Genomic DNA, 13,868 nt, shown 5'->3' with positions numbered 1-13,868 from the left:
ATCTTTTTTTTTTATACTTTAAGTTTTAGGGTACATGTGCACATTGTGCAGGTTAGTTACATATGTATACATGTGCCATGCTGGTGCGCTGCACCCGCTAACTCGTCATCTAGCATTAGGTATATCTCCCAATGCTATCCCTCCCCCTCCCCCCAGCCCACCACAGTCCCCAGAGTGTGATATTCCCCTTCCTGTGTCCATGTGATCTCATTGTTCAATTCCCACCTATGAGTGAGAATATGCGGTGTTTGGTTTTTTGTTCTTGCGATAGTTTACTGAGAATGATGCTTTTCAATTTCATCCATGTCCCTACAAAGGACATGAACTCATCATTTTTTATGGCTACATAGTATTCCATGGTGTATATGTGCCACATTTTCTTAATCCAGTCTATCATTGTTGGGCATTTGGGTTGGTTCCAAGTCTTTGCTATTGTGAATAATGCTGCAATAAAAAACAACCCCATCAAAAACTGGGCGAAGGACATGAACAGACACTTCTCAAAAGAAGACATTTATGCAGCCAAAAAACACATGAAAAAATGCTCATCATCACTGGCCATCAGAGAAATGCAAATCAAAACCACAATGAGATACCATCTCACACCAGTTAGAATGGCAGTCATTAAAAAGTCAGGAAACAACAGGTGCTGGAGAGGATGTGGAGAAATAGGAACACTTTTACACTGTTGGTGGGACTGTAAACTAGTTCAACCATTGTGGAAGTCAGTGTGGCGATTCCTCAGGGATCTAGAAGTAGAAATACCATTTGACCCAGCCATCCCATTACTGGATATATACCCAAAGAACTCTAAATCATGCTGCTATAAAGTAATCTTTGAAGAAACTGTAGTCAGGCAGTATGATGCATCTTAGGTACATAAGTATTTCTTCTGTAATACTATTTATGTATTTCTATAATAGCCTGCATTTATAAAATCTGTCAGGGTCTATGGGGACTTGAGCTGCCCAAGACAAGAATTAGTTTCTGAAGAGAGCTTGTGCTGCTTGGGCAGGCAGCTGAGCATGGCTGGGGGCTGCCACAGTGCGCAGAACCAAGAGCCTGTGCTCAGCTGGCACACTTGAACTTGAGCAGACCCCTGGGTGCTTGAGAGCAGAAGTGGCCATGGAGTCCTGACAGCTGCTGCTGTCAGTGGGAGACAGGAGAGGTTTCAGGCCTGTGCATTGCTGGGAATGAGCCCTGAGTTGAGTATAGGTACAAGTTTTAAAAATTCTTAAATTATGTCTCAAAATGCTCCTGTGGCCGCTGTGGCTCCTCAATCTAGGGCTTTTCCCTTTGTTTCTGAAGACTCTAATTCTGTACACACTGCTCTGGCTGCCCTGCTGAGGAAAAAAATTTTGTGGACTGAAGTGACTTCCACATTATCCTGATTTCTTTTCCAATTTACCGATTGAAGATGAGCTACTTTTCATTAACAAAATGCCTGTTGTGGTGAAACATCTGTGTGTTCACTTCTTAGTGCCTTTCTTTACAAGTTGGTTTCATTCCTCTGTTCCCTCCCCTAGAGTGACCAGGAGAAGCTCGTTATATGCTGCTTGTACATTGTGCTTATTCATATCCTTCCCCCATTCTGTTTTCTTGCCTTAAGAAATAGTTGTCCAAGACAGTGCCCAGAAATAGTTGCCTTAAGAAATAGTTGTCCAAGACAGTGCTTAGGGGAGGCAAGGTGGCCCAGGGCCCAGTATATGGACATGTGTCATGGACACCTAGATAAAGGAAGGGATGAAAAATTTGGGGTTGAATGGGAAATGAATGAAAAAAAGTGAGAGGGAGAAAGAAATAGATGATTAAAATCTTAGCACCGTCTAAATATTAATTTTTACTATTCACTATTAACCTAGTTGGCTGAAGTGGTAAAGAAACTCATATTAGTGAGTATCTGTTATTAACAAGGCAGTATGTTGTACCCTTCATTTTTGTTGTTCTCAGTTTATGTATTTTTTTATTTTTTTAATTAAAAAGCACAGAGAGTAATAGAAACACATAAGCATGCTCACTGCCTAAAATTAGTAACACATGTCAATCCTTTGTCTTTTTTTAGTTTCCCATAGTTTTATAATAGAAACAATATGACACATAAATTTGAAACCCTCTGGGTTCCCCTCCTGAGTCATACTCCTCTTTCTCTCTCCTTAGAGACAGTGGCTTTCATGACTTTTCTGTGAATCCTTCTATTTATGTTTCTATACTTATCTTGTATTCATAAACTATTGTATTGATTTCTGTGTTTTTTAAAATTACATTATAGGTGTCATACTCTGTATATCCTGTTTATCCCCTTTCATTTCTTGAGACCTCTCCATCTGATTCTTAGACATCTACTTCACCTCATTTTAAGTGCCGTACAGTGTTCTGTTGTATGAACACACCATGGTTTACCCATCTTTCTGATTTATGCTGGGTGCAGTTTTCTACTCTTATAAACAACGCTGAGATGTGTATCCTTGTTTAGGTATATTGGTGCATCTGACAGTTTCTGGGTACCTACCTAAGATTTCTGGGGTATAGGCTATGCACACTATCAACTTCAGTTATCTCATTTAATCCGAACAAATGTTTCCTGGGGCAGGTGGCAGGATCTCCATTTTACACATAAGACAATTTAACAGTTGAATGCCATGGAACTTGGCCAAGTTAATAAGGAAACCAGCACTTGAATCCAGATCAAATTCCACCCATTTCAATCTAGAGCTCTAATACCCAGCAGTCCACATAACTCTTCAACTGTTAGCCTTTCTGATCATTGGAACAGCTGCAGCCAGCTAGTAACATACATGATTTCAAAGCAGAGAATCAAAACAGATAATAAAGAGGAGGGTCCATCCTTAAGAAGAAGAAGAATCCACAGTGGCCATATTCTCCTTGTGGTCATCAAAGGATTTCAGACTTGGAGTAAAACGCATGCTCCTTAAAATGACGGGTCTAAGGTTTCTATTTGTACAGGACTATTTCTTCATGACAGAAGACTGTTTATTTTATGCTGCTTAAAATCCATGTATTAAATGCAACATGCAGGCCTATTCTGATTAAAGAAAAGTGTTATAGTGAGCATGGTAGTGTCTCTGTTTTACTTTGCAAAATGTGGAGACCATTTTCTCCAGGTGAAGAGTGCTATCTGCATGTGGATCTTTTTTTCATGACGCTTTATTCACGCTTGAACCATCTGTCTTTTGATTTCATTTTTGCTTTGTTCTTTTCTTCAACTTCTAGGTAGAAAATCTGGTGTATTAACTGTGAAAATTTTAGAGCTGCATGAGGAATGCGCCATGCAAGTTGCCATGTGTGAGCAGTTATTGGGGTCACCAGCCACCAGCTCCTCCCAAAGTGTGGCTCCCAGGCCTGGAGCTGGCCTGAAAGTTCTCTTCACCAAGGAGACTGCAGGCTACCTCAGGGGCCGTCCCCAGGACATTGTCCGGATCTTCCCTCCCTGGTGAGTGTGCAGAACTTAATCCAGCAGTCACCAACTGTGAGTCAGCCTCGTAAGAAAAGACATTTTTATCAGTTACATTTTTGTCACTTTATCATAGAGCAATGCCAGAGGAAGAGAGCCAGGATTGGACGTGGGTTTTCTGTCAGAGAAGCACTGGATTGTCTCTGATAGCTCATTTCTAGTTCTGTCAGCATATTTCTGATAATTTGGGGTGAGAGGGTTTAGGAAACAACCATATTAAGATTCTTGCCCAAGTGATGTGTTATAAGATCTGGCTGTTTTTGTTTTTATATTTCTTAGAAAAATAATTTTGTTAACAGGCATTATGTGACAGTAGGATAACACACATTAATTAAATATTTCTTAGTCACTTGGGAGGATAAAAAGCATGAATTAAGATATACTAGTGTTTGAATTGCAGGAGCAAAAATGGTCATTATTGGATCAGAAATTATTTTAAAGGATACTATGTGTGCTGTCTTTTGCAGTGGGATATTGATTTTTACCATGAATAGAAGAAAATCATACTACTTTTGAGGAAAAGTTTGAGCAGCCTTGTTTTAAGAGCTAATTATTAATTTTTTCGTAATTTTTTATAAGTTTTCATTTTGTATGTATGAGGAAGGGCTATAGGATAAATTTTTATAAATATTATTGCTGGATCAGTGCCTCTTTAATTTTAGCAGACTTTGTCAAATGGCACCATTTTACGTTCCCACTGGCAATGCCTGAAGTGCCTTTTTCTTCTCCTTTACCAACCTACTTTGTTGATCTAGACCAAGTTAAAAATTGGAAATATGATGTTTATCATTTTAATTTGTATTTCTCTTATATAAAATGGGCTTAGGCATTTTTCTACATGTTTTTAAGAATCACTTGCATTTCATTTTATGTCCATTGATAGCTTTTGACCTTTCTTCTCTTTGGTCACTTTGGTCCTGGTGATTTCTACCATCTTTTTATAAATGATTAAAAAAAAAAGTAGCGCCTTGTCAGTCATATACATTGCAGTTAGTTCGTTCCCCATTTATCATTTGACTTTTTACATTTTTAGGGGGCAGGGGTTTGTTTTGTTGCTTTGTTTTTGATGAGCAGAACTTTTCTGTTTTTCTGTGGTTGATTTTAGCCATCTTTTATAGCTTCTGGGTTTTGTATCATAGATAGAAAGGTTTTCCTTACTATGAGGTGTAAAAGTTATTCTATGTTTTATTCTAAGACTTTCATCAATTTAATAATTTTTACATTTAAATCTTTTGACACTCCTGGAATTTATCTTTATGTGTAATATGTGAGGTAGTGAATGCAATTTTATTTTTTTCCAAATGGCCACGAGGAGTCCCAACATTATTTATTGAACATTCTGTTTTTTCTTCATACAATTTTAATGCTGCCTTTATCATGTACTAAATACCTACATATATTTTGGGCTATTTACTCTTTTAATGTAACTGTATTTGCACATGCTAGTATTATACTATTTCAGTTACTATAGTTTTATATGGTGTTTTAATAACTGCTAGGACTACTCACATCTCATTAAGCTTAATTTTTAGAACTTTCCTCCTAATAATTGCTTCCTTTCTTTTTTGCTTTAAATATTTGCCTTAAACATTTATTTTCAAGTATGCATTGTAAAAGTTAAAACAATTCAGAAATATATAACTTAGAAAGTGAATCCTCTTACCCTCACCTCTTCAATTAATCACACTCATTCTAGATGACCGCTGTTAATAATTTGGAGTATAATCTTCCAGGATTTTTAAATTCTTAAATATTCAATTATGTATTTAACACATCCCAGTGACTATACACAATCTATATGTAAGTTATGTAATCCTGCCTATTTTTCTATAATAAGTTTAGGTTTAACTTACTAGATTAAAAACAGATTGATAGGTTTTTTAGGGTAGGTTAATCTCTGCATTCACGGAGTAGGGCTTTAAAAGTAGTGTCTGGCAGGGTTCTGATGTGATGCTCCCCTCTCCGTGTTCATGGAGTGCACAGCAGCACAGGACTTCTATCAGCATCTCTTACCTTGAACCTGTCTTCCCTCCTTTAGAAATCTGTCCTCATTTGGATCTTCTTTGTTCACCCCTTAGTTTTACTCCCTTGTGGAATTTAGCTCTTTCATTAGTGTCTAAGTTCATTTGTGGTGGCAGAGTCTTTTATTGTTATTATTTTTTAAAAAACTCCTCCCTCCTCAGCTTTTTAAATTCTTTTTTTCTTTTTCTATTTTTTGTAGAGAGAGAGTCTTGCTATGTTGCCTAGGCTGGTCTCAAACTCCTGGCCTCAAGCAGTCCTCCCACATTGGCCTCCCAAAGTTCTGGGATTATAGGCCTGAGCCACCAGGCCTGGTCCCTTCTCAACTTCTAATTTTTTTGGCACACCTTTATATGTTTTAAAATGCATTTATTAAATGACCTTGTTTTTTTAATATCTAAATATGATTATTTTTCTTCAGGGAAGATGTTTTAGAGGCTTTAAATGTAGGATATTTTCTTGGGCTTATGAGAAGTAAAATTAGATCAAGATTATCTACAAAGATTTATATGACCAAGAATTTCTAAATCCCACTGACTCCTTAGACTTTACAAGTAAATGAGTTATTATCATTAGACTTTGGAATGTTTGTAGGTCTGGATCTTACCAAACAACCCCTGGGTGTTACTCTCCACAGGAATGCCTGTGGGCTGTCAAGAGATTATTTGCCTATATTCAGCATATAATACTTAAGAAAATAGAAGAGGCCGGGCGCGTTAGTTCACGCCTATAATCCCAGCAGTTTAGGAGGCCAAGGCAGGTGGATCATTTGAGGTCAGGAGTTCGAGACCAGCCTGGCCAACATGGCGAAACCCCATCTCTACTAAAAATACAAAAATTAGCTGGGTATGGGTGGTGCGTGCCTGTGGTCCCAGCTACTCGGGAGGCAAAGGTGAAAGAATCGCTTGAGCCCAGGAGGTGGAGGTTGCAGGGAGCCGAGATTGCACCACTGCATTCCAGCCTGGGCGACAGAGCAAGACCCTGTCGCCAAAAAAAAAAAACCTCATACTTAACAAAACCAAAATAATTTTTTAAAGGACTAGTCTTTTTTTTTTTTTTATGGAAACTTGAGAAATAATAGTGAATATATTTTTCCTTGTGGACTGGCTGTCCTTTTCCCACTAGCACCCTTCTGTGTTCATTTAAACTGTTTTTTTTTTAACATGGGCACAGTTTTTTAAAAGAATCAATAGACTTTAGATACTCCTGTTGGTCCTGTAGTAATAAATATGAGTTTAGGTACAATGGCTGCTTACCCCGAGGAGCTCAGAGCCCTCTGTAGATATTACCTGGTAAATTCTCATTGGATTCCAGTGAGGTGTAATGCAGCTTTGCCTCTGGCAATCTGAAAATAAAGATAGAAGTAAAATGTCTTGCCTCCAATTAATTGCATTATGAAATAGTCATAGAATTATATAAGTCACCAACTTATAAAAAAATGCATTAATCTATATAATTTCAGACATGTAAAAATAAAATAGTATAATGAATCTCATGTCCCATAGTTTCAACATTTATTAACTAATGAATAAACAGCTTTTACTACTCAAGCAAACTGAAAGCTTTATAATGATTCCAAAGAAACATCTCACCACTTGAACACAGATATACTAGAAAAAACAAATGAAGGAATTTACTTTAATGATACTGGGGAGAGAGGAAGGTAGAAACCATCTGCCTGATTATATCCTGCCATGAAATCTAATGCCAGAATGAGGGCAGGTGAGAGGTTAAGTGTGTGAGAGTGTATCCAGAGACAACCAGGACACCTCTCATTCATTCAGAAGTATTTATTGGTATCCCCTGTGCCAGATACTTTGCTTCTCCTCAGAATACACATCCCAGTATGCTGGAAGAGCGAAGTCTGACTTTCCCTATTGTCATGAGTATACCCTTCCATCAGTCCATTCATATCGTCATCTTTTTAGTCACTACTTAGTATTCCACTATATGGATATGTGGTAATTTAAACATCCTCTTATTTAGAATTGTTAAGGTTGCTTTCTATTTTTAGCTGTTTTAAACACTGCTTGGGTGAAATATTTATCATTATACCTCCCTTCTGATTTGGTTCTTAGACTATTTCTAGAAGTAGAAATTATTGGTCATAGAATACCAGTGGGTTTTGAGCCTTTTGATACATGATTTCCATAGTAACCTGTAAAGGTTGAAGCTGTCTCAGCTGCTGCCAGTTTCTCATCACACCACACTCAACATTTTTTATGGCTGCACAGTGTGATATAGTTTTTAAAACACTTTCCATATTCTCAGGATGTGGTACATATTGGTTCTTTTACTATCATAAACAGCTATGTAGTAGATATTGTTATATATGTAGTTTGGTATGTACTTCAGATATTGTTTCAAAGTAGCTTTTAGGAACTGTTTTAGTATAGTAAAGGGTATGTGTTTCGTTTTTGCTGTTGCTGCTTTGACTCTTCGATATTGTTAAGTCATCTGTAAACCTCATGGTAGAGTCTCTGCAGCTGGTCACATCGAATATAGCCCACCTTATTTTACTATGCTTTTTTGCTTGTATAGCACTAAACACATGTTGCACTTTTTACAAATTGAAGGTTTGTGAACCCTGAATCCAACAAGTCTACCAGTGCCATTTTTCTAACAGCATGTGCTCACCTGTCTCTATATCACATTTGAATAATTATCCCAATATTTCAGAGTTTTCATAATTATTATCTATTATGGTGATCCGTGATAAGTGATCTTTGATATCACTGTTGTAATTATTTCGAGATGCTATGAACCGTGGCCATATAGGATGGCAAACTTAATTGATAAATACTGTGTGTGCTCTAACTGCTCCATTGACCGGATGTTCCCCCATCTTACTTTCTCTCCTCAGACCTCCGTATTCCATGAGACACAACAGTATTGAAATCTGGCCAATTAATCGCCCTAATATGCCCTCTAAGTGTTCACATGAAAGGAAGAATTGCATATCTTTTACTTTAAACCAAAAGCTAGAAATGATTAAGCTTAGTGAGGAAAGCATGTCAAAAGGCAAGGTAGGCTAAAAGCTAGGCCTCTTGTGCCAGTTAGGCTTCTTGTGCCAGTTAGACAAGTTATGAATGAAAAGGAAAAGTTCTTGAAGGAAATAAAAAGTGCTATTCCAGTGAGCACACAAATATTGAGAAAGCAAAGCTGCCTTATTGCTAATATGGAGAAAGTTTGAGTTGTCTGGATAGGAGCTCAAACAAGCCATGACATTCCCTTAAACCAAAGCCTAATCCAGAGCAAAACCCTAACCTTCTACAATTCTTTGAAGTCTGAGATAGGTGAGGAAGCTTCAGAAGAAAAATTTGAAGCTAGCAGAAGTTGATTCATGAGATTTAAGAAACTCCCCCATAACATAAAATTACAAGATGAAGTAGCAAGTGCTGACGGAGAAACTGCAGCAAATTATCCAGAAGATATAGCTAAGATCATTAATGAAGGTGGCTACACTAAACAACAGATTTTCAGTGTAGGTGAAACAGCCTTATATTTGAAGAAGATATCACCTAGGACTTTCATAGCTGGCAAGGAAAAGTCAATGCCTGGCTTCAAAGCTTCCAAGGACAGGCTGACTCTTTTATTAAGGTCTAATACAGCTGGTGACTTTAAATTGAATCCAGTGTTCATTTACCATTTTGAAAATTCTAGGGTCTTTAAGAATTATGCTAAATCTACTCTGCTTGTGCTCTATAAATGGAACAATAAAACCTGGATAACAGCACATCTATTTACAGAATGGCTTAGTGAATACTTTAAGCCAAACTTTTGAGACCTACTACTGAGAAAAAAAAATTTCTTTTAAAATACTACCCCTCATTGACAACGCACCTAGTCAGCCAAGAGCTCTAGATGTACAAGGAGATGAACGTCGTTTTCATGACTGCTAACACAACCATCCATTCTGCAACCTGTGGATCAAGGGGTAACTTTGACTTTTCAAGTCTTGCTTTTAACTGCCATAGATAATGATTCCTTTTTTTTTTTTTTTTTTAATGAGATGGAGTCTCAGTCTGTCGCCCAGGCTGGAGTGCAGTGGCGCAATCTCAGCTTACTGCAACCTCCGCCTCCCAGGTTCAAGTGATTCTCCTGCCTCAGCCTCCTGAGTAGCTGGGATTACAGGTGTGCGCCACCACGCCTGGCTAATTTTTGTATTTTTAGTAGAGACAGGGTTTCACCATATTGGTCAGGCTGGTCTGGAACTCGTGACCTCGTGATCCACCCACTTCGGCTTCCCAAAGTGCTGGGATTACAGGCGTGAACTACCATGTCCAGCCACCTTTCAAGGGTCTGGGCAAAGTAAACTGAAAACCTTACTGAAAGGACTCACCATTCTACCTCCCATTAAGAACATTCATGATTCATGGGAGGAGGTCAAAATATCAACATTATCAGGAGTATGGAAAGAGTTGATTCCAACCCTCATCAGTGACTCAGGGGTTTAAAACTTCAGTGGAGGAAATAACTGCATTATGTGGTGGAAAAAGCAAGAGAACTCAAATTAGAAGTAAAGCCTAAAGATGGGACTGAATTGCTAAAATCTCCTAACTTTAATGGATGAGGAGTTGGTTCTGATGAATGAGCAAAGAAACTGTTTTTTTGTTTTGTTTTGTTTTGTTTTTTTGAGACAGAGTCTTGCTCTGTCAGCCAGGCTGAAGCGCAGTGGCACAGTCTCGGCTCACTGCAACCTCCACCTCCCAGGCTCAAGCATTTCTTCTGCCTCAGCCTCCCTAGTAGCTAGGATTACAGGCGTGTGCCACCACACGCGGCTAAGTTTTGTATTTTTAGTAGAGATGGGGTTTCACCATGTTGGCCAGGCTGGTGTCGAACTCCTGACCTCAGGTAATCCGCCTGCCTCAGACTCCCAAAGTGCTGGGACTACAGGCGTGAGCCACCACGCCTGGCCAGAAACGGGTTACTTTAGATGGAATATATTCCTGGTGAAGATGCTGTGAACATTGTTGAGAGGACAACAAAGAATTTAGAGTATTCCATAAACTTGATTGATAAAGCAGCATCAGGTTTAAGAGGATTTACTGCAATTCTGAAAGAAGTTCCAGTAATGCCATCAAACAGTATCTCATGCTACAGAGAAATCTTTCTAGAAAGGAAGAGTCAGTTGATGCAGCAAACTTTATTGTTCTCTAAGAAATTGCCACAGCCACTCCAGCCTTCACACACCACCACCCCAATCAGTCAGTAGCAATCACCATCAAGGCAAGACCCTCTCTCAGCAAAAAGATTATGACTTACTGAAGGCTGCATTTTTTACCAATAAAGTGTTTTTGATTAAGGTATGCACTTTTTTTAGATACAATGCTGTTGCACACCTTATAGGCTATAATATAGTGTAAACATAACTTTTATATGTAATGGGAAACAAAAATTCATGTGACTTGCTTTATTGTGATAATAACTTTATTGGAGTGGTTTGCAGCTATACTTCCAGTATCTCCAAGATATGACTGTACTTTTTCTTATATTTATTTACTGGTGACAGCTTTTCTTTTTATAGTTATATCACTTAGAATAATAATTTTGTTATTTCCTTCCCAATACTCATGCTTCTTTATCTGATTAATGTCTTATTGCTTTGGCTAAAACATTCAATTCAAAATTTTTTTCACTACTGTATTCCCGTTGCCTAGAATAATGCTTGAAACATAGTAGGCACTCAGTAACTATATGATTAATATTGTATTAAATCATCATGAAGATGTTGTCAGCCTTGTTTATCCTCCCTAATTGAATGAGACTTTGTTGATTTGTACATTCATTTAAAAAGATTTACTGAATGTTTACTTACTTACTCTTTAATAAGCCTTGTACTAGAATTCCTGGGAATACAACATTCAACATGAATGTCAAATTGTTTCTGCCCTTAAGGAGCTCACAGTGTGGTGGAAGAGAAAAGTAATATAAACAAGTTATAAAAGACCATTGTAGGCGTAGTAATAGATATCTGTACAGAGGTTGCAAGAGGATTGAGGAGGTAAGCACAGCCAGTAGGTAGGTCAGTAGGGTGGGTGGTTATGTATGTGAGAGTATGTGTGTGTACCTGTGTTTATGTGTGTGTGTGTGCTTGGGGAGACTACAGACCGAGAGATGGGGTGTCAGGGGTAGCTTCCTGAAGTTGGTGATGCCCTATCTGAGCTAAAAGGGCTATGTTAGAAAGAAGCAGGGGAGGGACTATGAGGGCATTTGGAGTAGAGGAGACCACATGAGTAAAGACCAAAAAGTCAGAATGGCCTAGTGTAAGACGTATGCAGGGGTATATGTAGTGCTTTGTGTACGAAGTAGAAATTCCAAGGCAGTAGCAGCAGAAAGTGAATCTGGAGAACCTCCCTGTGTGCAGTGTTAACAAGCTGAGATTTACAGGAGAGGCATTATGATCTGATTCACCCTTTAAAGTCTGTGGAGGATGACTGGGGGTGGAAGGGCAGAATAAATGCATCTCGGAGGCTGTGGGAGTAGCTCAAGTGTGGAAAAAGGTGGTGCTTTGGACTATGATGGTGAATAGTGGATTTGGAATATATTTTGGAGTTAGAGGCAACAGGGTTTGCTGATGGGTTTGATGTGGTATTTAAGTAAAGATAGGAAACAAGGAAGACAACTAAGTCTTTGGCTTGAGCAAACAAGTGAATGATCATGCCATGTACTGAAATGGGAGACTTGGGATTGATTTGTGGGGCCCAGTCAATGGTAGTTTTTTGGTGTCAGCAGTAATTAGAGCCTAGAGTAAAAACACAAGAGAGGTTATGATTCCAAAAGAGAAGCTCTGTCAGCTCGTCTGGGTTTTTAGTATAACCCATGTGTGGTAATTGGTAGAGGACAGAGGTAGAGCCCATGGGCCTATTCACAACTGCTTTGGTTCCTGTTTTATATTTGCCACATGAGATTCTTTGAAATAAATAAATTGCTGGCTCCTATTGCGGAGACCAAAGCAGTACTAACGATGAAAAGTTTGTTTACTGGGTGAGATTATCTTCCTGTTGGGACAACAAGGAATTTAGTCTTTTCCGTCAAAATTACAGGGTGTCTTGAGAGGAAATAACTAGGAAAGAAAATTAATGCAGTATGAAAAGGGAAAAGATATAGACTATGAGGATAATCTGGATAATCTGAAAAACTGGAAGGAAGATAAGGAAGGCAGTCATTTATTCTACATGAGGAGGAAGTGAAGTTAGATGACACTTTTCAATGGGGTGTATCTTAGTCTGTTTTGTGATGCTATAACAGAAAACCTGAGACTGCATAATTTATAAGCAATAGAAATTTGTCAGCCCAGTGCAGTGAATTATGTCTATAATGCCAACACTTTGGGAGGCTGAGGCAGGCAGTGGATTGCTTGAGTCCAGGAGTTCGTGAGCAGCCTGGGCAAACCCCATCTCTACAAAAAATACAAAAATTAGCCAGGCACGATGGTGCATGCATGTAGTCCCAGCTCCTTGGGAGGCTGAGGTGGGAGAATCACCTGAGCCCAAGGAGGTCAAGGCTGCATTGAGCCATGATCACACTACTGCACTTCAGCCTGGGTAACAGAGTAAGACTCTGTCTCAAAAAAAGAAAAAAATTCATTTGTCTTATGGTTCTAGAAGCTGGGAATTCCAAGAGCATAGCACCACTATTTGTTGAGGGCCTTCGTTTTTCATATTCCCATGGCAGAAGGTGAAAGGGCAAGAGAGCACAAAAGCAAGAGGGAGCCAGACTTGCTTTTATAACAAGGCCATTCTTGTGATAGCTAGCCCACTCCCATGGTAATGACATAAATCCATTCAGGAAGGTAGCACCCTCATAATTTATTAGGTCCCACCTCCCAATACTGTTGCATTGGAAATTAAGTTTCCAATGCATGAACTTAAGGAAACACATTCAGACTATAGCAGGGTGTTCATAGAAATATGATTAAAGTGTTTTGTGCTCAAATAAGTTTGGAAAAGGCTCCTCAAATGTGTACCAGTTGTTGTATTGTAGGACTGCTCAGAGTCTCTCATATGCAAATATATACTGTTGTTTCCAGTAGAGGGAAGCAGAAATGGCAACATTTGAACAAAATATTAGCAAACAAATTACCATGCTCTTCCTAATGTAAGATACTGAGTAAAGAGAGCAACTGAGAAGAGTGATGTCATGAAAATGGTGTAGAGTAGGAAGTTCCAGAAATCCATCCCTCTATCAAAATAACTACCAACCTGGAAGGAACCACATGAAGTGCCTGTTGTGGAATTCTACAGTCCAGTTGAACACTTACAGCAAATATTAAAGTATAATTTGGAAAAATCACAGATGGACAATTCCAGTCTTCAGCAGGTAAGATTCTGTGATCCCTGAGGAGTGGGATAATTAGATTCCCAGAGTTTTTATA

General features: G+C 38.6%; 1 protein-coding gene across 12 annotated transcripts in view; it reads left to right on the top strand.

The window, feature by feature from the left end:
• The window catches only part of SPIDR (scaffold protein involved in DNA repair), a 476,432-nt gene that overhangs the window by 178,504 nt on the left and 284,060 nt on the right, over positions 1–13,868 (top strand). For all 12 annotated transcript variants that reach the window (XR_010134994.1, XM_031013651.3, XM_063709293.1 and 9 more), the window contains one exon: positions 3,232–3,451. Coding sequence is in view for 11 of the 12 variants with exons in the window: in XM_031013651.3 (XP_030869511.3) it covers positions 3,232–3,451 (220 nt within the window). In the remaining variant the exon portion in view is untranslated. The remainder of the gene's footprint in view (positions 1–3,231; positions 3,452–13,868) is intronic.

This window comes from Gorilla gorilla, chromosome 7 (assembly GCF_029281585.2).
Source record: "Gorilla gorilla gorilla isolate KB3781 chromosome 7, NHGRI_mGorGor1-v2.1_pri, whole genome shotgun sequence".
Classification (NCBI taxonomy): domain Eukaryota; kingdom Metazoa; phylum Chordata; class Mammalia; order Primates; family Hominidae; genus Gorilla; species Gorilla gorilla.
The sequence above is the reverse complement of the archived record's forward strand: the minus strand, read 5'-3'. Positions and strand labels throughout refer to the sequence as shown.